General features: G+C 39.0%; 1 protein-coding gene across 1 annotated transcript; it reads right to left on the bottom strand.

Annotated features, from left to right (window-relative positions):
* Positions 1-3,484: 3,484 nt before the first annotated feature.
* Positions 3,485-8,098, bottom strand: LOC120420541 (lipase 3-like). Its single transcript, XM_039583614.2, has 3 exons — positions 7,374-8,098; positions 4,229-4,384; positions 3,485-4,169 (listed from the first exon to the last, which is right to left on the bottom strand). Exons 1-3 carry the CDS (start codon positions 8,052-8,054, stop codon positions 3,777-3,779), a joined length of 1,230 nt encoding a protein of 409 aa, XP_039439548.1. The 5' UTR covers positions 8,055-8,098; the 3' UTR covers positions 3,485-3,776.
* Positions 8,099-23,193: the final 15,095 nt, after the last annotated feature.

Genomic DNA, 23,193 nt, shown 5'->3' with positions numbered 1-23,193 from the left:
GGTCTTCTCAGAAACCTACGTGGCGCCCCACCGTATGTTAGAAAAGTCGCGCCTCGATGTGGAGTTGAAGATCATCGACCAGTACGGTTTGCGCAACAAGCGCGAGTTCTGCCACCTCAAGTACACGCTGGTCAAAATTCATAAGGCAGCCTAGACCTGCTGCCGCTCTGTTACGCCGTTTGGTCCACATCGGAGTGCTGGACGGGTCCCGATTGTGCATGATGGACACATCCCTCAATTCCTTTTGCTGCTCCATTTTCAGTCATCCTAAATACGATTTGGGGCCGAAATATGTAAATCAAAAAAATTGACAGCAGCGGAGAAATTTTCCTAAATGACCTGATTGCCCGGGCGGCATGTCCATGGAGCTCAACAAATCGAACATCCCCCTCCCGATTATTGTCCGAATGATCAACTCGGTGCACCACATCGTGGCCACCTGGGAAACAATCCTGGCAGATATTCGGCCGACGGTTGGATGTAACGGCGTTGTAACATTGTAACGCAGAGCGAAGAGGAGGATAAGAAACCCCTTCTGGACGCGACACTTCCGGCTGCTTCGGAAATGGAACCCAAACAGAACGGCTCACGGCAGAAAGGCGTTGGGTAGATGGAGAAATATCCGCCTGTGTTTGAAGCGCCGGAGCTACCGTTAGAACGATACGACCTCGGCAAAACCGAAACCGGTCACATCACGTGCGTTTGTTCGTCCACCTCGGATGACGAGTTCTTCAAGTTTGACCAGACCTTCAAGGGATTGCAGCTGGCGAAGGTTCTAAAAACGCTGGATAATATTGACGAACGCCTTGATGTCGTTCCGGAATCGCCGACGGCGGTTTTCGGAGTGCGGTTCGAAGGAACAATCATGAGGGTCATTCGGAATAAGGTGGACGGTGAAGGCGAGCCGTGATTTATTCAGTTGCTGAACACGGGAGAAATTGTTCTGCTGGACACGTCCATGGAGCTGTATGAGGTGCCTCCTTTTACGCCCGATTAGCGCCGTTTACGGTACCGTGTCGCTTGGAGGGTTTTGAGGATAGTGCGTTCGAGGCCGATGATAAGCGAGCCTATCTGGGTGGCAGGTGTGGCAAGTCGGTCGATCACAATTGAGCGTCCGGCTGGGTCAACCGGGAGATACCAACGAACGATACCAACGTCAGAACCGAGTTACAAGAACTCGATGGACACGTTGAGTCCGGACCAGATTGAGGAACTTAATGAGGAGCCGCTGAATACGACCAATGTGACCGTGTTGGATTACGTTTCGCAGGATGGTCGGCGAATCTGTCCGTTCTACTATCCGGCCATCGAAGGTTGCTTCAAGGGATCCGACTGCCGGCTGGGACATGTGACCAAGCTTGAGGATGGTTGGACCAGGGAAAGTAAGAAATTGAGTAGCCACGCGTAGGACCGGAAATGGTCATCATCCCGACGTTTGTGGTCAACGTGAACGAATTCTACGCGCAAATTTGTCTACCAAAGCTAAGCGAGGCGTTGAATGATATGTAGAGCAAGCTCAACGATCCGGAGTACACGCGTGACTTTAAGCTGCTGAACCACCGCACTTTCACGAGCTGGGTTTTGCAAAGTTCTCCGTCGATGGCTGCTGAAAGCTTGCGGAAGTGGTTGAATTGTTCTCCCTTGACCGCATCTCCGTATTTTACGTCGACTACGGCAACCCGGACACGTTGAAGATCGATCAGCTGTGCTACTGGGACGACCGGTTCGACTATCTGCCGTTTCTTGCGGTCCATTGCAGGGTCGCAAACATCAAACCGCTCAAGCAGCATCACCCGGAAGCGATCGACCAGTTTCGCCGGGCGGTGCTGGACCGCGGCGTGAAGATCCACGTGCTCGACAATTAATCGCCGTGGGAAGTGCTGAAATACGACGAGGACGGGGAAGATATTGGCGAGATTCTGTTGATGACCAAATTAATAAAAATAATTCCAATTTCAAAACGATTGCAACGAGTAGATCGGTGTTTATAAACATCAATATACAAATGTCATTCTATCAGTGCTGCGAGTTGATTTTATTTTGGGGGAAAACCAAGGGGTCTCTCAATTTACCGTGACTTTGGCGGATCACGGTGATTTCACGGGATTCACGGTGGGGAAACTTTTTGAATAGGATTTTCCACCGAGTGTCTTGTCGTGTCGTCGGTTTCATGCCGTACTTTCCCGCACAAACTGGATCAACTTTGGGCCTGGCCGGAGTGTCGCTATGGGAACACGGAAAAGAACCAAGGTGGAACAGCTCGTGACGACGTCGTGGTGTTTACGTGTGGGAGTTCTGGAAAGGTGTCAATTTGTCATAAACTCCCGCGGTTCGTGGTTGAGGTTGAGGTGTCGACGGCTTTTGTTCTGGTTCCGGCAGGTTTGATTTAGAAGTTAAGACTTCAAGGTTGGTGTATATCGTATGACCATAAGTACATCTACACGCAGAAAAAAGAGTTCCCAAAATTGTGAACAAGCGTTCATGAAAAGCGGAACCACGAACAAAGTGTTCAAATTTCATGGTACGTTTTTCAAAATCGTACCATGGGATTTGAACACTTTGTTCGTGGTTCCGATTTTCATGAACGCTTGTTCACGATTTCAGGAACTCTTTTTTCTCCGTGTAGCATCTAGATGTTTGAAAGCGTTGAGATTTTCGACAGCTAACCGCCTGCGGTTGAGCAATAATAGAATGTTATAACATTTAGAGCCCAAACAATTTGGACCTGTTGGTGGCCCCAACGTCCACACGTTACAGACACAAGGCACCACATAATTGCCCTTTGAAAATGGTCTTTTATTTGCTGAACGTGTGCGTTGATACCGGGTTCGGCGGTGGCCACAATCCCAACTGCTCCAAATCTGCCGTAACGTTTAAAAGGTAAAAGGGTACACTCCTGTCCTGTCATGGCAGCAGCGCAGAGTCATTGTGGAGCCTTTGGTTATAGACCCCGCGAGGACTCGTGCAACCTTTGCGCGGCGGCAATCACGAACCGCGCCCATTTAGGTTTAGGTGGCCCTCCGGTTCCACAACAGCCCCTCGGTGGCGTGGAGTTCACGCCAGCTGAAGGGGACTGCTGCAGCTGTAGATTTGCTCCATATTGATAGTCATTTATTATTATTTTTTGACTCCGTGAGCACATTGAGTTGGGAATGACTGAACGCGGTGGTTCAAAATATATATTTTAGCAATAAAGTGAGAAACTTGAAATTTTTAAGACATTGCGACTGTTCAGGGTGATTTTTGAAATGATTAGAAAACTTAAATTAAAAATCATATTTTGGATCACCGAGAGCCAAAGGTAGAGGGCACCCCTCTCAAAGGTCCAACATTTATAGTTCAAGTCGAATTGTTGCATAGGGTGGTGGCGAAAAGTTTACGCGCCGGTAATCAATGACCGATTGGAGGTCCAAACGCGCGTTTGGCCACCTCGCTCGATTACATCAATTTGGCGGGACTGCTGACCGCGGCTGTCAGCTGGTGGACGGCAAAATCAAACAAATGTGACATGGAGATTTGTCCTGACCAGAGTGTGGACAAATATTTCGAGTGTAGCTGCGTTGCTGGGGCGGACGGACAAATGTTGACAAATTGTTTAATGGGTAAAGTAGCCACTTTAATAGCCGCGATGTCGTTAGGAGTTACGGGTTTTCTTTCAACGACACTTGTTGCTGTCCACGCGCACACAAAAGTGTATCACTTGACAAATAGGGCAGGGAGGTTTCGGAGCACACGAGACCCTTGAACAGGTCACGAGCAAAAGGGTCAACCGAAAACTAATTGCCGCGGTCGGTGTATTTCTCAACGTTGTTGACCAAGTCGTTGTACAACAGTTTTACGGCGTCCTTTGCGAACAAAAAGTCCATGTGATTGAACAAATCCAACTCAATCAAGTGACTCTCGAGCAGGTTCGGCAGCTGTGTGGCCAACCGTCGAACGTCGTCCACGTGTGCCATGTAGTCGTTGGCTCCGTAGTGCAGAACCACGGGTGTGGTCACCCGGGTGAGGTTGTACGCCGGTGGTTCCGCTTGGCCGTACTCGTACAGGTTCTTCACCTTGCCGTAATCGTACCGGCGGAACTGACCCGAAAGTACCTCCTGGCCAAAGTGGACCAGCTGTTTGGTGGATGAGCCTGCCGGGATGTGGCCGAGGATGATGGGGACCATGACCTTGAAAAAAGAAGACTTTTAGTTACTGAAATCAGATTAGGATCATAATTAAAACCTACGGGATCAATTTGATCTGGGTTAGCTCCCGCTAGCAGGAACATCACGTTCAAGCACAGGTTGTTGGATTGCGATGTTGGGCAGATTAGCTTTGCCAGCTCCAGCAGCACACTGGGTATTGGTTTGAACTCTCCCAGCCCGAAAAAGTCGATCATTGTCTAGAAGTGAAAATTAGTTCGCTGTTATTGGCAGGAAAAAAAACGCAAAAAATGTTTGGAGAAAAAAAATGTATTCAGAAAAAAATGCAGTGATAAAAAATTATTCGCCAAAAGTACCTGCTTCATTTCACCATTATCATCGAACATAAAGAACATTTTGCAAAGTTTTTTCATTATTTCTGGAGTTTTTTTAGTTTCAATAGAACCAATAAACAAACTTATAGAGGTGGGCAAAACTGCTTTTTTTGGAGCCGCTCTTTCAGGCTCGCTCATTAATATGAGCGGCTCTTTTTAACGGCTCTTTCGCTTTTTTCAAAATTTTGTTGAACAGCAGGTGTGTTTATTATGCATTTTTATATTATTTTCATAAATTATTAAAAAAATACAAACAAAACATTGGCATGCAAACCATAGTTACTTGGAAATTTTCTTTGTAAAGCATTTTGAAAAGCTCAAATGTATTTTCAATTTTGTGAAAGAATTTGTATTTTGTTAGAAATCCATTCAGCTTTACTTTGTGAGTAATTTCAAAGTTTACTTGAAAAACTGTGGTGTTCAAATACCGGCACAAGTGCTATTAAGAGTCTTTAAGAGGCTCCTCTTTAATTTGCCTGATTATTAAAAAAAAAAGTTACTTGAGCAATTCTCTACCAAAACCGGAAATGGATTTTTATTGTATTTTTTGATTTGGCTGAAACTTTGTGGGGGACTTCCCTATGACCAAATAAACTATTTTGTGTGATTGGTTCATCCATACAAGTCTCCATACAATTTTGGCTGCTGTCCATACAAAAATGGTATGTAAATATTCAAACAGCTGTAACTTTTGAGTAAATTTTCTGATCAATTTGGTGTCTTCGGCAAAGTTGTAGGTATTGTTGAGGACTTTTGAGAAAAAAATAGGTACACGGAAAAAAATTGCACATTTTTTTAACAACTTTTTTCACAAAAACTCAATTTCCCAAAATACGTATTTTTTGATTTTCGAGATTTTTTGATATGTTTTAGGGGACAAAAATCCGCAACTTTTGAGCCATAAAGAAACATGGTCAAAAAATCTGCCGCCGAGTTATGAATTTTTGAAAAAATAGTGATTTTTGGAAAAAATCGAAGTTTCATGCAAAAACAAGTTTGACATTATTTTTTAATGCAGAATTGAATTTAAATCGAAAAGTACTTTCCAGATTTTTTGATAAAGGGCTCCGTGCAGTTTTTCAATTTAAAAAATAGTGACCATGAGTGACCGTTTCTAAAAATATTTTTTTTGAAAAGTTCAGAAAAAATCGTGAAATTTTCCGATTTTTTTCGAAAAAAATATTTTGATTTTTTTTAAATCAATACTAGCATTTTAAATGGGCGTAATATTATATGTATGGCCCATTTAAAATGTAAGTCTAGATCTAAAAAAAAATTCGAAAAGATCGGAAAATTTCACGAATATTACATGTATTAACATTGATAATTGGACCATTAGTTGCTGAGATATCGTCATTAGAAAATGGTGGGTTATTTTGGTGAGATTAAGAAAACTTTAATTTTCAAGTTTCTTTTTCTTAAAGCGGCTCTATCTCAGCAACCCGAGGTCACATCTTCAATGTCTTTTAGACAATTTCATAGCAAATTTTCTGAACTTCTCAAAAAAAATATTTTTAGATATGGTCACTTATGGTCACTATTTTTAAAAATCGAAAAACTGCAAATATTTCGCTTAATTCAAACTTTCGGTGGCTATATCATGAAAATAGGGCAGCGAATGACCAAGAAGGTTAAAGCTGCCAGAAATAAATAACTTAACAACAACAACATCTTGAAAACGGAGCTCTTTATCAAAAAATCTGTAAAGTACTTTTCGATTGCAAATTCAATTTTGCATTAAAAAATAATGTCAAACTTGTTTTTGCATGAAACTTTGTTTTTTTCCAAAAATCACTGTTTTTTTCAAAAATTCATAAGTCGGCGGCAGATTTTTTGACCATGTTTCTCTATGCCTCAAAAGTTGCGGATTTTTGTCCCCTAAAACATATAACCAAATCTCGAAAATCAAAAAATACGAATTTTGGGAAATTGAGTTATAGTGAAAAAAAAGATGATTAAAAAATCTGCAATTTTTTTTTTCCGTGTACCTATTTTTTTCTCAATTGTTCTCAACAATACCTACAACTTTGCCGAAGACACCAAATTGATCAGAAAATTCACTCAAAAGTTACAGCTGTTTGAATATTTACATGCCATTTTTGTATGGACTGCAGCCAAAATTGTATGGAGACTTGTATGGGTGAACCAATGACGCAAAATAGCTTATTTGCTCATAGGGAAGGCCCCCACAAAGTTTAAGTCAAATCAAAAAATACAAAAAATAAAAATCGTCGAAATCAGCTGATTTCGTAGAGAGTTACTCACTTGGAAAAGAACACCGTTGGATAATTTTGACAAATTTGGCATTAATTTATGATTGTAATTGTAATTTGTTGCTTTATTGGATACGATAACTTGTAGTGTGTACTTTTCGTCAAGTCAAGGAAGGAGCTGTAGGATTTTACAATAGTGCCAAAATAAAGATAAACAAATTTTCCAAACAAAGTTAATCAAAAAGTTTGAAACTAATTTTCATTCCTCAAAAACAATTAAATCAGTACAATCTGTTGGAATTTCAATGAATTAAATTTTTAAATTAAACACAGACACACGTTTTAAAATCTATTCATCTTTAAACGATTTTTTCAAAAGGCTTGAGTTTCAAATAGAAATGATGTTCAAATTAACTGGCTCTTTGAGTGGCTCGCTCTTTTTTTGCCTCTTTTTATAACCATTTGTTGAAAATTGCTGGACAACTGGATATTTGTTTTTGGTTAATTATCCCTTTCTATAAAGGTGGGATTGGACTGTAGAGGGTAAAAATTCCTTTTTTCATAATTAGAAATAGCCCCAGTACAAGCTTATCACTGCACTCCACTTCTCCGTTGTCAACACCCAAGTGGTCACCACTCACCTCAATCGCTCCCAAGTACTTGACCAAATACCGGAGCAGCGGGCTACCGATGTTCTTCATGTAGGCAACGGGTGCCAACGCCTGCATCAGGATGACCTTCTCGCTGTACTCCGGCCTCTCTGAAGCCATTACGAAAAAGGTAGTCGTACCCTGGGAGTGCCCGATGTAGTGCAACCGTGGCTTTCCCGTGCTCTCCAGCACGTGATCGATGATGGCCGGCAGATCGTACACGCCAATCTCGTGCCACGAAAAGTCCCAGAACTTGACCATGTTGGGCGTCCAGCTGACGTGACTTCGGCAGTACCGATTTCCGCGGGCATTTCCCAGCCACACGTCGTAGCCCAGATCGCTGAGGTGGTAGGCAAGGCCGTTGCCTGGGCCGATCAGCAGCCAATCCGCGGACGAGGTTAGAAGGCCGTGCATCAACAGGATTGGCGGAAGTCGCTTGTCGTACGCCGTGGAACCACTTCCGGTGATTCGGTGCAGTTCCAGCAGATATCCATCCTCGGTTTGTACTTTGTGAGTTTCCGCCCGGTAGCCGTACTTGATTGCAAGCTCAGGGGCAGTTATTTTGGCGTCTTGAGATTCGACCTGAAAGTCGAAGTAATCCGGAACGACAAATCCTTTGGTTTGTTGAGTTAAGCAACTTGCAACTATCACAACAACGAAGTAGGAGTACATTTTGTCTGTCGTCTGACACTACGTTCCGCGACGAAGCATAAACTATAACTGAAGATGTCCATTGTTTCCATAATGGCAGCAATTCCTTATCGATTGGCATTACATAAGTAATCCAACTATCAATAAATCAATAAGCTGGTTCTTCACAAAACTAAAAATCAATTTAAGTATAGTTTTTGCTCAGTTAGTTTATGTTGACATCGTCAAGCCATGATTCAATAACAATAACAAAAAACAACTTTTGCGATTTTCCAGAGAACCGCTGAAGTACAGCTAACCCCTGATAAACGCTCATTCACCACGCCACTTGTCAACCTCTGCATGTCCCTCTCGTTAACCCGCGTAATCCGCGTAATAATCGTTGTCTACGCGACCGGAAAGTGGTCCATTATCGGACGCAAAACCGTGCCGATTGATTGACTCTACCGGCAGGAGGGTTCACGCAGCAGCAGCAGTGGCCACCGCCGCCGCCAAACTTTTTTTCGTAATCCATTTTTCAAACCAATTTGAAAGCACAACAATCGGGTTGGTTGGTAAAAAATCGTTAATTGATTTTACAATCAAATTCCCCTCCGCCGATCACGCTGAGCCAAGCATAATCGAGCCAAATTTTTTCGAAGGGGGTGGGTTTTCGAACACCGGCTTGGCAGCGAAAGTATTACGGCACATCCGAAAACACTTGTCGGCGTTGTGTGGGGAGATAGGAATCATGTTGGGCACTGTTAAAAAAATAATATAATAATTTGAGCTTTCAATCAAGTATTTTAAAATTCGTTCCGAGATTAAAATGTTCCCATTAAAGTATTTCATTAAATTTCATGGATTTTCAACAGTACACAGCAAAATAATATTCACTCTTTTTCAACTCTACTGTTTTGCAAGGTAATTGTTTCTCTTCAAGCTAACCGACCACGTTGTCGTAAGCTCGTTTTTGGTATTTTTTCTCCCCTCTGCGATGTTTGTTCTTTTGTGTAAGTGTTTGTTGGTGCTATTGTTTTGCTCGTGTGTGTGTGTTTGTTTGGAAAACACAGATCAATAGCTTGCTCGTGGAAATTAATTTTTGATTAACAGGCCTATTAATTCGTGCTGCGTCTGGTGGGAGCAGCTTTAAAAGATTATTGGAAAATAAAATTTATTGAACGTATGACTTTTGAATAAGTTTAAATAAACTTTTTTTTTAATTAATTCAGAAAATTTGTCATTTTGTTGATAATTTGTAGAACACTTTTTGATTGCAATCTAATTTTATGTTAATTGAAACAATAAGTCCCCAATCTACATCGACTTCTGAACATTTTTGGTTACCAAACTGTGGTGGCCGAGGCAGTTAAGTCATTAGGTAAGCCTGTCAAAGGTCTCTAGTTCGATTCCCGAAGTTGTCACTTTTGTTTTTCTGTGCTGTGTTGTGCTATCTGAGTCCGTAAATGGTACAACTATTCTCTCAACTAGAGGCAATTATTCTCTCGTCCCAGTCCTGTCCAGTTTTGAGTTTAGGGTTTTAGAAGTTTAACTTTTTGTAAAAAAAAATAAAAAACTTAGTTGTTTTTTTGCTGCTGCACACTAAAATAAAATTAATTTTACCCAAAATAAACTCCCAAGCACACAATCCCCCTTTGAGCAAGGTAACAGCTTGTAAACTTCAATTGCGGTTAGCACGGATCACGGAATCCGACAGTTTGGTTCCCTTTTTGCTAACTACTAACCCACTGAACTAATGCGGCTGCTGCTGCTCTGATTTGCCAATTTTAATTTCAATTTACAACCCTCATTTGGAGTTGCAACAGCTCTGGTCTGGCTCGCGCGCAAACTGGCCCCCAGTTCAAACATTGAAAGATATACAAACTGCTTAGCAGCAGCAGCAGCAGCAACTAGACAACAACACCAATATTTCATGCATCAATCAGATCAAATAACAACTTGCCAGCTTCAGAAAGCTGCCCAAGTTTTTCTTCTGCACCAATTGACATCGATCTGTTTTGGTCTGTGCCTTCCAGGTTGACCAACCTGGGGGAGCTTTACTGAGAAAAGAGAAAAAAAGAGTTTTGCTACAAAGTGGGTACTTTTTTGATACGTGCTGGGTTCGAAAAACAGCAACTGGCATTAGCAGCTAATTTGTTCTGCCCTAACCCCCTCAAGCTGACTGTGGTGAGGCAAATTCGATCATTATTGGCCAGATGGTGTGAAAAAATTGAACACCAGGAAATGCATCTTGGCGCCGCCACCACCGCCCTTTGTTGTGTGTCGTGGTAGAACATATTTGTGCAATTGTCGAGAGGCTATCGAAATGCCACTAATGTCCTGCAGCAGAATTGAGGTGAGATGTTGATTACGTTTATTACACACCTCGCAGTGGGTGATACGTGCTGCATTAACACCCAGCTCGGTTATGCAATTTGAATTTTATTGCTTAGAACAAAATTATCTTAGAATAAGCTTGATATGTTCATGTTGCATTGCAATGTAATTCAGATTTTTAGTGTCCACTTTCCTCTAACGATCACCAATCTATGACCTATTTCGAAGGTTTTCTTGCAATGTTTTTTCCCGTTGAAAGGTAGTTCATATCTTAGCTTAAGATAGAAACTGTACACAAGTAGTCAACGAAATAAATTAAAATTATTGGAAAATGTGTTAAACGTCGACAGTTAGAAGAATTCAAAATGATTCCATTTTTTGATAAACATTAACATCATTGAACAAAATTTAAATGCAGTAGTTAATATTTCCAAGCATTTTTTTAATTTTTGCAATACTATTTTTCTATAAATGTTTAATATTTTATCAAGTTTACTTTCATCCGAACTCTACCCTAAATCTTTTTTAAACTTGTTGAACTAGAGCGTCCAATTTCCCGTCCGAGGAAATATATTCCCTCAACTTTTTTTAATATTTCTTAAAAATGACACCAATGTTTTCAAAATCATTTAAAAAAATAAAAAGCTCAATTCAATTGTTGTTATTATTTGTTGAACTTATCTGCCATTCTGAAAATATCACATCCACATTTCATTTTTTTTATTAAAATTTTAATGTCACAAGCGGGAATAGCTCTTGCTTCGGCAATAGAAATCACAATAGCATGCAATGAAAATAAGCATTGACATTTTTGATAAGCGTTTTAAAGAATAGTTAATTTTATATTATTATTTAATTTAAAAAAGGTAACTCCTTCTCGAAAAAGTAAAATTTGAAATTTTTGCGTATTACTGTAAAACAAGCAAATTGGAAGAAAATGAAATTTGTATTATGAAACACGTATAATAGAATTTTGCAAGAAGAATTAGGGGTAATTCTCTACCAACTCACACGAAATCGGGAAAAGTTGCCCTGACCCCTCTTCGATTTGCGTGAAACTTTGTCCTAAGGGGTAACTTTTGTCCCTGATCACGAATCCGAGGTCCGTTTTTTGATATCTCGTGACGGAGGGGCAGTACGACCCCTTCAATTTTTGAACATGCGAAAAAAGAGGTATTTTCCAATAATTTGCAGCCTGAAACGGTGATGAGTTAGAAATTTGGTGTCATAGGGACTTTTATGTAAAATTAGACGCCCGATTTGATGGCGTACTCAGAATTCCGAAAAAAACGTATTTTTCATCGAAAAAAACACTAAAAACGTTTTAAAAATTCTCCCATTTTCCGTTACTCGACTGTAAAAAATTTTGGAACATGTCATTTTATGGGAAATTTAATGTACTTTTCGAATCTACATTGACCCAAAAGAGTCATTTTTTCATTTAAAACAAAATTTTTCATTTTAAAATTTCGTGTTTTTTCTAACTTTGCAGGATTATTTTTTAGAGTGTAACAATGTTCTACAAAGTTGTAGAGCAGACAATTACAAAAAATTTGATATATAGACAAAAGGGATTTGCTTGTAAACATCACGAGTTATCGCGATTTTACGAAAAAAAGTTTTGAAAAAGTTACTTTTTGCGTTTCTCTTTGTTTCGTCATCCGTGTCTGTCGCGGGTGACCATGAACGACCATGATCGATGACGACCAACTTTTTCAAAACTTTTTTTCGTAAAATCACGATAACTCGTGATGTTTACAAGCAAACCTCTTATGTCTATATATTCAAATTTTTGTAATTGTCTGTTCTACAACTTTGTAAAACATTGTTACACTCTAAAAAATAACCCTGCAAAGTTATAAAAAAACACGAAATTTTAAAATGAAAAATTTTGTTCTAAATGAAAAAATGACCCTTTTGGGTCAATGTAGATTCGAAAAGAACATAAAATTTCCCATAAAATGACATGTTCCAATAATTTTTACAGTCGAGTAACGGAAAATGGGAGAATTTTTAAAACTTTTTTAGTGTTTTTTTCGATGAAAAATACGTTTTTTCGGAATTCTGAGTACGCCATCAAATCGGGCGTCTAATTTTACATAAAAGTCCCTTTGACACCAAATTTCTATCTCATCACCGTTTCAGGCTGCAAATTATTGAAAAATACCTCTTTTTTCGCATGTGCAAAAATGGAAGGGGTCGTACCGCTCCTCCGTCACGAGATATCAAAAAACGGACCTCAGATTCGTGATCAGGGACAAAAGTTTCCCCTAAGGACAAAGTTTCACGCAAATCGAAGAGGGGTCGGGGCAACTGCTGTGTGAGTTGGCGGAGAATTACCCTTAGTTGAGTTCGTTTAAGTCACTACCAAGGTTGTTAACGATAAAATTATCGATAACGATAGTTCTATAGTTAGTCACGATAACGATAATCTATTGCAAACTTAGCGAAATTAAGCATGCGTTTCACTTAATAGAGTTTTATTTTTGATACTTAAATTACCACAAATTATCGTAATTTTTCGAAAATACTCAAATTTTTCAAATATAATATAACGGTACACATTAACCATAACTTTTGCACCAAGATTTCTGTTGCAGACATTTTATTATCTTTAAAACTACGGGACCTATCGATATATTTTTTTATTCCCCCCATTGTTATTTACAACAAAGTTTGACTATTTTGGCAATCAGATTTTTGCAGGATTGGGTCCGTAAGTTTGACAATTTTGGAATAAGAAGACAACAACTTCCATGGTTGCGGTGCACCCTCAAGCTTTTTGTCTAAAATATAATTTTTCACAAAATACCTTTTTTTTATTTTAAAATTTTTAAAATTTTCAATATGGGTTTCAAACGAAGCTATAATTATAATTCGTTAGCGTTTTCACATTGATTGATTTTTTTAAATACAAAAAAAATCACAAAATAAAGTATTTTTTGAAAGAACTAAAATTTTTAAAATATGCAATACTAGTAACAAAAAAAGCAAAATTTTGTTTGCTTTTTCACTTTGTAAGAGTTTTTTAATTATATTTTTTTCAAAATACCATATTTTTCGAAAATACTCATTTTTTGAATTTGCCATATGGGTATCAAATAAAGCAAAATTTGATATGAAGCATTCACAATTTAAATGTATGTATGAAGCATACAAAAATTCTCTTCGTTTGATACCCAGATTGCAAATTTAAATTTTTTAAAGTATATTCGAAAAAAATCAATGATTTGTGAAAATTTTAGTATCTTCCAAATAACTCTAATGAAATGAAAAAAAAGCATACAAAATTTTGCTTTGTTTGATACCCATTTTGCATGTTTTGAAATTTTAAGTATTTTTGAAAAATTACGATATTTTGTGAAAATTTTGAATTTAAAAAAAACATTAATAAAGTAAAAAGGCAAACAATTTTTTTTTTTTTTTTTTTTTTTTTTTTTTTTTTTTTTTTTTTTTTTTTTTACAGCAAATTTTGAAAGTTTGAGTTTTTTTCAATAAATTACGGTAATTTGTGAATATTTTAATATTTTCAATTAAACGCTCTAATATACTTAAGCATACAAGCATACAAAATTTCACTTCGTTTGATACCCATATTGCAAGTTATGAAAATTTGAGTAACTTCGTTAAAATGCGGTATTTTGTGAACAATTTTGGGTATATATTTTTACTTTGAAACTTACTAGATTTTCAAAAAATATATTCTCGATGAAAGCATTGAAAATTTAACATGATATGGTTGAATTAATCGATTTAAGAAAGATTTTAAAAATGATTAATCGTCCATTATCGGCGATAAGATTATCGCCGATAGAATTAACGAAATAACGATAACGATAGATCTATCGTTATCGTCTCGACGATAACGATAACCATTATCGTTACCGTCAGACGATAATATTATCGACGATAATTTTATCGATTACCAATCTTCACCACTGCATTTATTTTCAAGTTTTTGTTTCAAAGTATACACCCCTTCCTGACCAGTGAAAATCCTTTTTTTTACGTTTTTCCTTAACCAAAATGGTTGAAAAGAAACGTTTTTTTTTTTTTTTCATAAAATTATTTTTATTAGGTCCTTTTCGGTACTGGGACCTGGTTAGGACCGAGTCGGCTTTTGTAATTACAAAAAACTTAATAATTACAGAGGATCTTGTGTGTAAATGTTAGTGGGAGGGGAGCCGATTACCCGCGGCCTACTCGGGGTTAGTAGGGAAGGGATTGATGTTAAAGACAAGGCGTGGGATGGGAAGGGGGATTGTGTAGGGGTCTTGGTTGGCTCTGCTGGCCTTTGCTTGTGTCCTCAGCCGCAACTCGGTGTCCAGCTGCTGGGGCGTTCTTGCTTTGCTTCCGTGAAAAGAAACGTTATCAGCAAACAGCTTCGCTTCGCTTCGCTAGGAGACGGTGATTTTAGCGGATTGCAGACTGGATTTTTCGCCATGTGATGTGATGATTGTCTAAGCCCAAGTTGCCTAGGAAACGATAATTGGGAATAGAACCAATTCCACCTGAACCAGATTCTCACCACCATGGCAGCCGTCCATTGCCGGCCGCTCCCATCTCCACCGCGCACCAGGGACAAGGAAAGGGAATTGGAAGACGGGAAGTGTTGATGCTCCACTTTTTTAAGAGTATTAAGGGAAAATCTCCACGGTATCCTCAAGTAAGTTTCGCTTGGAGTTGGACGGTTTTTGGGAAGGTGAATGGTCTGAGGAGCCACCCTAGGCGAGTGGTAACGACCTTTGGCATTGTTGTTCGAATTCTTCGTGTGTTCTCATTTCTAATGCACCCAAAGGAAATATATATCTCAAAATCTGCAACAGTGGATTTGCTGCAGAAAATGTCACATTTTATAACATTTTTTGCAGCAAGCCCGTAGATCATTTTTGCCCGCGTGTAAACATTTCAGCGATCTGCAGTTCTCACCAATACATATAAAGCTGGCCCGTCCAAGATCAACACACCAAAGAGAAGAATATGTTGGTGCTCTTTCACTCACATTTCATCAAGCGTCCATAGGGACGTGGCGTTACATCGTGCTGCCACCTGGTTTTTTTTAAGTGCAAGAGTGGAAAAGTGCTGAGTCATCGTCTAAAAATAGACGGCGTCCTATCTCGCCCAGCAAAATGAAGTCGATAAAGTAGTCGGTTTCGATGCGAAAAAGTGGAAAATGTGGTCTAAAAATAGCGACGCCATCCCCCTATGGCGCGGTGGTAGCGTGTCGGACCAATAATCAAGAAGTTGGTAGCTCAATCCTCGTTCTGTTAAGATTTTTTTTTATTTGTGAAATACAACCAAAAAGCCGTCGGTGATGTCGATAATTGTCGATAACGGGCAAAAATGTCAAACCCCTATATTGCAAAAAATGCATGAGGACAGTTTTCATGCAGATTCTGATATACTTTCATGCCGCCATGCATCACAATCATGCGACCGCCGTTTGGGTGTGGGAATGCTTTCAATTCTTCTCATCTCTTATTGGATGAATTCTATTTTTAGATTCAATTTCAACTGCGCTTGCAATCTTGTTTGAGTTCTGATGTTCAACTTGCATTCAATTTGACTCTTTGTCCGATTCTTGGATTCAACTATACCAGTCTAATTCCTCCTCAAGCTACCAATGCTCCTCGGTTAAGTGGAAAGCATTTTGCTTGCCAATCCTAAGTACAGGGGATCGAACCCCGCCGTGAGCTGAAGTTTTTCATTAATTCCAAATTCAATGAGTCCAGAACTTTCTCGTTGGGAGCAGATGGGTATCGAACCCAGAACCATTCGCTTATAAAGCGAACATCGTAACCATTCAGCCACGACCGCTCCCAAAAGAAACGTTATCAGCAAACAGCCTAAAAAAACTGTTTAAGAGTAATTATTTGAATTTATTCAACAGTTTCGAGAAAATTCAATTTGATTTGAAAATTTAGTGCTGCTCTGGAGCTACCATGGGCGTTATAGGGTTATTCGAAACCAGGATCAAACAGTGTTTCATAAATTTCAAATTTCCAGGGATTCCAGGGAAAATCCTGAGCTCAGTATTTAGAGAGTTAGTTAAAGTCATAGCTTAAGGAAAATCGTTTATCGTCCTCCATCATCGCGTCACCCAATCAATCAACGTTCCATTAAAGTCGATACAATGTTTGTTGTGGCTGACTTTCCTTCTATGAGTTTTCCTTCACCCTCGTGGATCAACTCTGGCAGCCCAAGGCTCAAGTGATCCAGCTACCAATTCACTCTTCATAACAGCCCCCCTCACTTTACCCTGCAAGGCAAAACCTATGCAAATATGGGCTGTATACATTTATAAATATTTTTGATACAGTTTCGAGCGCGTTATTACTTCCCTGTGTTTATACTGGAACACAACGCTCGAGATTACCGAGCTGGTGGCCTAATTGACAGTGGCGCAATCCGAGCAACATCACCAGCAGCAGCAGCCCAGGTATCAACGATTGGACGATTGGAACTAATGGCTGACTTGAGGCCCTCGCCTCGTAATCGTGCAGTTTCTGCGTTTTGTTGGCATTATTTTCCCGGGCTGCACGCCAATCTCTTCCTGCTTCTCATGGAGATTAACATTTTTGAGGCAGGTCCCTGATGGGTGCGAGATGTAAGGCACTTCGCTCTACTAGCAAGTAGCAAGTTAACGAGCCTGAGTTAGTTGCTGGTGGACTGATTAGATCGCGTGTACGTGGGTGGTTTTCGCGCATAAAAATATGCTGAAACGAAAGGTGGTGGTATCAGATCATGAACCGCTTATCGTGTTGTAGAATTAGGAAAACAATGGTTATTTAGATAGGTCTGGAAGATTGGATAATTTCCGACTAAACAAAATGATTGACATTAGGGAATTGTTTTTGTTCTATCTGAAATCATAGATAAAATCACATTTTTCATCAATTAAGTAAATCTTGCATTTTTTTTTTTTTTGTAAATATGTTGATTTCAGTTTTAAAACAATTTTAAAATCATAATTGCTGGCTTTCCAGTTTTTCAAATGGAAGAATAATTATTTACCTTCAATATGCAACTAATTTACAGTCAACCAAACACCGAGGTCATACTCACGACAGAACCATGTTTTCCTCACCGTCACCAATAGCTGATATTTTACGACCAGACTAGTTCTCCACCCGGATCGGGTTCTACACTGAACTTATCCGCCAACTGGCAACCTACGTCCTCAAACTGCTCCACAAAAACGGAACACAGACCTTAGCGGACCTCAAATCGAAAGTCTCGCAAATAAAATTGTTCTAATTTCGTGACATGAAATTTTAGTGCTCAAAAAAATGTGCTGCTCGATCGCGTGCCTCGTTCGGCCGTAGAGATCGTTCTGTAGACTAATTTGCCAACAAGACCCCACCCCCGCCCAAATACACCAGGGTGCATATTAGCACCCTCAGCACTTTTTTATGGTCGTCACGGAAACCTCCCAACGCCAACCGAAGCTGCTGGGCTGGTGGTTTTCGCGTGATCGGCGTCAAATCGCCTCTTTGCTAAAGGTGGCATTTAGTTGGTTCTAGAAGGGAAAGCTGCAAACTTGGCCGGTTAACAATATTGGTAAATTTTTGGTTTGGTCATTCGGGGGCGTTTTGAAACTTTAGAAGGGCGCACGAAAATTCCGTTGGGTTGTTTTACGGGGCGATCGGTACCACGGGCACCACAAATTGATAGGTCTCCAAGGTATTGGCAATCGATTGACAAGTTCAACGAGTATGTGAGTCATACCGGGTAGACCTTGAACATGTGGACAATTACCGAGCACGTACCGTATGATTTCGGACCCCTAGGCGTGGGTTCACGTTCCGGGGAGGAGGTCTCTGGGGTCACCACCCCATGATCTAGATCTAATGGCAACAATGTTCCCGCGGCGGTGAACAGCTCTCCGAGGAGTATTGTCATATGAGTCAGCAACAAACCACCTCCGCGACGATCGATCCGTCGAAGTCGACCCGTAATTACATGCTGGCCACAACAGCTCACCATTTGTGCGTTCATGTACCGTTTTGAACTCGGCGCGCGCTCTGCTGCTCTATTTTGCGCCTTGTCCGGCCGCACCCTCGCGCCAAGATCTGATCTCATTTTTTGGAGCTTGCGCCTGTAGGAGGTCACACCATGGCACTTCGCACCTCACACCACCGCCTGACCTCACGGTGGTGATCAGTTGTTTGAACCGTACCAGCCATAGATTAGAGCAGTGGTTCTGTTTTTGTTGTCTTGTCCACTATATAGTTTCATATACAATTGCAACCCTCACAAGTCAAGTTGGGAACCTCTGGCCCAAGTGATCCAAGCATGCGCCCCACCGCGGACGTTCGCCGATGTTGAGTGCGTCAAATCAAGGCCACCGTGATCGCTGCCTATTTGTTTCATGAAAATGCCACAGTTCAATAAGTGTTTCGGAAAGAACACACCTCAAGCGCGTCAAGCGTTGTTGTCGTGTTGTCGTAGTCGTCGGACATGTGCTACATACTTTGAGAGACAGCATGACCTTGATGTTTGTGCGGCAACGGCATGAGCTATCAAAAGGAAACCCCGCATGCGCATAAGGCACGCGTGACCGGCGTGGCACCCCCCTGAAGTCACTTACCTGTGTATGAACCAGTTTTAGATGTCAAGCAGGACATTTTGGCTCAAGTAGGCATTTCGGTGAGTGCCCTCCATTGACATTGACGTTGGAATTTCTGTTTTTTTGTAATCGTAGACTACGTTCGGCTTATTCACAAGATAGTTTTGCCAAAACTTATCAATTTAGAACGGTATTGAACTTATTCCATACTTGACAATGCTCCTGTTCTGCCCATGTTCGCATAAATGTTTTATATAAGCTTCAACATATCGTCTGTTTTGTGCTATCTTGTAACCATGACCATATTGGTCGAAAATGAGTTAATGATGACGTTTTGCTATACTTAACAAACACTAAAAGATGCTTTAATCCGGTTTTGTAAATTCGCTTCCGTTTCCCGGATATCGCAAAACAATTTTGTGACATAGACATATAAAATGATCAATTGTGCACACTTGTGACACGACATACATGTTGTTGGAAAATGTGAAAAAAAATTGAAATTTTTCACAAATTTGTTGTAAATAATCTTTTTTTTTTTCAAGCAATTCCATCTTTTGTTTTTGAAAATAAACTGTTTAAGTCGATTAAACATACAAACATATGGAAATTCTGTGCGCACTTGTGACACGTAGTACAATTCTGGAGTTTTTTTTAATGGTCCAATAAACCAAATTTCCATTTTTTGCTTTATGGGTGTTTTTAAAACCGCATTGATTCAAGGGTACCTTTTCAAAAAAAAAACTCCAGAATTTTACATTCAAAACACACTTGTGACACGTGTTTTTTAGATTTTTGTTTACATAATTTGCTGTATCTTTTAACTGGTTTTACCAAATTAGTTGAAAATGGAGCGTTTGATTAGCGATAGTATATGAACCGATTGCTTCAAAAACTTTGACTCCATCATTCTTAGTTTTGAAGTTATTTACTATTTAAACTTTAAAAATTAATTTTTCCGAAAAGTGCTAAAAGGTCTTTGTCACAAGATAGCACACAACAGACGATATTTGGTTTTTCATACTTTCTAATCATTTTTAAGATGTTGGGCTTTTGTTAACCAGCAATTATACAATAAACTTGCATATTTCAACAAATTGCGTTAGATTCTTCATACCACAATATTTTGTACACTAAACAATGACAAAGTCACTTGGAAAAAAATCAGCGAACACTAAACCCAAACTTGCCAAATGCTCTGGAAAATTTGTCAGCGATAGCAACAGGTGTTTTGCGAGTGTTTTCCTGTTTTCCGTTTCGTTTTTCAATAAACTTTATTTTCATTCATTGAGATATATTTATAAGTCACCCAGCTGTAAGGATCCCCCAAAACTCTGTACTGCATCTACAAACTATTATTAATTATTAAATCCAACGAGGTTGGATAAATACGACGAATGCTGAAAACATCAAGTTTAACAACGAGTTGCTTACAACATTTTTTGCAATTCCGAAAAACGCTTCTAGATGGAATTTTATGTTAAACATTCAAGTGTTTAGTAAAATCACCGCTGAAAAGTGGAACTTTTCAAAAATCAATTCAATTCAATTCAAAAGTTTTACTTTTCAGCACTGGTATTGAAAGGTATTAATTTTCCATTCTGTTATTTTTGGAAAAGTAGGCCGTTTCGTTTCTCCAGAAGGACAGGAAAAGTTGACAGTTTCACAGCGGAATTGCAATAGTAGTTTATGCAACAAGTTGCAAAAAGAGGATTTTTTCAGCACAAGTAGTACATTTATCCAACGAGGTTCACCGAGTTGGATAAATACGAAGAGTGCTGAAAAAATCAAGTTTTGCAACGAGTTCCATACAACATTTTTTGCAATTCCAAGAAACACACACTGAGTGAAATTTTATGTCAAATTTTCATGTATTTTGTCAATAAATCGTTTAAATCAAAAAAATGTTGAAAAGTGTTACTTTTCGAAACAAGTGCTGAAAAGTTCAACTTTTCAGCACCCATTTGAGTGCTGAAAAGTAGAACTTTTCAGCATTTTTTTTGAAAAGTGTTGCTATTCGATTCTGTTATTTTTGGTACAGAAAAGAAGGCTATTTCGTCGTTCAAGAATGACAGGAAAAGTTAGTAGTTTCACGACGGAATTGAAAAAAAAATGTTTGTAAACCGTCTGCCACTGAACGAATTATAGGTTATTTAAATGAGAGCATATCGGCAACGAAATGTCAAACTGAAGAAATGTAATTTTATTTGTATGAATTAAATAGCCTATACAGTGCATTAAAAAAATAAAGTGGATGTTTCTCATAACTTTTCACAATTGATAAAAAAGGTAAATTTAAACTTTATGTCATTAGTCACACAAAATCATAGCATAAAGTCGAATATTAGTCATCCTGTCGACACTGATTTAGCACATTCCAAGTGCCATTCTCTCTTTCGAGTAAGCCATAAGCAAGCGACAGCGTCAAGCATAATGTTTCCCCCATAATCTATGAACCAGAAGAGTTAGGCAGCGTAAAAAAAACTAAATTCCAAGACCTCTGAACATTGAATGATGGTGCCCGGGTCGCGGTAGCGCACAACTTTATGCTGGCTGGTCGCAACCCACCCTCCCCAAAAGTGCCACGATACCCCGTTATATTTTGCCATTCATATGGATATTAGCTCAAAAGCAAAGCCCACAGAGTCGCCACCGTCGCTGCCATTATGTTCACGACTTTTGACAAGAGTGACAGCCTCGGCCGCGTAGCAACTTGCAAAAAGGCTTAACCCTCTAACGCCCAGAGCTGTTTGCTTATCGTAAAAATAGTAAATGGCTTAATTTTGGTACAATAATGCAGGAAATACTTTACTTTGACTCACAAACATCGAATTGAGGCAAAAAAGTAGAATTTGAAGTGGTGCACCAGAGCACCATCAGGAAGATGAGCAACTTTTTTTTGAACCACAAAATCTCGTTTTCTTCAAATCTATTGGTTCATTTGTTTGAAAACGCTTCGAAATGTGTTAAAAACAACTTATTCTTTGCTGTAATACCATATTTCTGAAGTATTAACTACAAATTCTAAAATCTCTGCATTTTCAGGTTTCTTTGATTGGCTCATTCAAAACCCACAAACAACCATTTTCATGAAAAATGAGGAAAATAATAAAATTATCGGTCTAATAACAATGTTTTGTCTTGTTTATGAATAGTCAAAACGTTTATAAACTTTTGTTTTGATAAAAATAAGCTTTTTCTGTAATTTAGAAAAAAGAGCTCCTGAATATTTAGTTGCTCATATGCCTAGGTGGTGCTCTGGTGCACCAAATGAAAAAGGTTGAAAAACACTTAAAACCGGTCCAAACTCACAATGTTATTCACAGGGGTTCTTGTCCAAGGTTCAAATGATAGCAAAACATTTTTTGTTTCATAAAATTTTGTGTTTGGTATTTTTTACGGGCTTTCGAAAACAGGTCTTATTTATTTCCCTAAAATTGGCCCATTTTTGTTTACATTTCACACTGTAACTTTGCTTGTGCTTAACCAAATTTGATGAAATTTGGGGAGATGTTAGTATACATTCTACATGAACACTTGCAACTTAAAGCATCATGAAAAGTTGTGTCAGTTCCAAGATATTTGAGTTCAAAGTTTTGGTGCTCTGGAGTAACCATGGGCGTGAGAGGGTTAAGCATAAAACACGCGCCAACGAAACGTGTGCTGGAGCGCGCGCGCGACATTAAACACATTCCAAGCATGAGGAGAACCAAATTCACCGTGCCAGGGCACACGCCTAAATTGCTGTTCTTGCCAGGTCTAGAGAGTGAAAAAAATAAAATGAAAATTATCTAAAAGACACATTCGAACTTGAAGCAAAAAAACATTGCGCAGATCGGCAAGAGAATTTAAACATAAAAAACTGTAAGCACTCAAACATACACTTGCTTATTGACCGCTAATATTATTTTCCAAACTTAAGAATGGTTGACTTAAGGATATATTACAGTAATAAATTATCACTTCAAAACCATCTTTTTTTAGTTTTTTTTTAATAAGGCTCGACATTATCTTCGATATTTTATTCAGAGATGTTCACACAACCTTTAAACGAACATCCATAAAAAAATCGCAAAGATCTGAAAACTTCCATTCAGTTCTGAAAGGACAAAAAAATCAAAATTGTAAGATTGTTGCATCCTTAATTTAAAAATCAAAAAAAAAATCCAAATACAGGGCCACGCAAAACCCTTTCTACTTTTTATCAGGAAGTGGTACAAATTGCACTTTTGCTCGTAAGTCATAAAATTGAAACTGCACATTAAAATGTTATGC

The sequence above is a fragment of the Culex pipiens genome, chromosome 2 (genome assembly GCF_016801865.2).
Source record: "Culex pipiens pallens isolate TS chromosome 2, TS_CPP_V2, whole genome shotgun sequence".
Classification (NCBI taxonomy): Eukaryota; Metazoa; Arthropoda; class Insecta; order Diptera; family Culicidae; genus Culex; species Culex pipiens.
The sequence above is the reverse complement of the archived record's forward strand: the minus strand, read 5'-3'. Positions and strand labels throughout refer to the sequence as shown.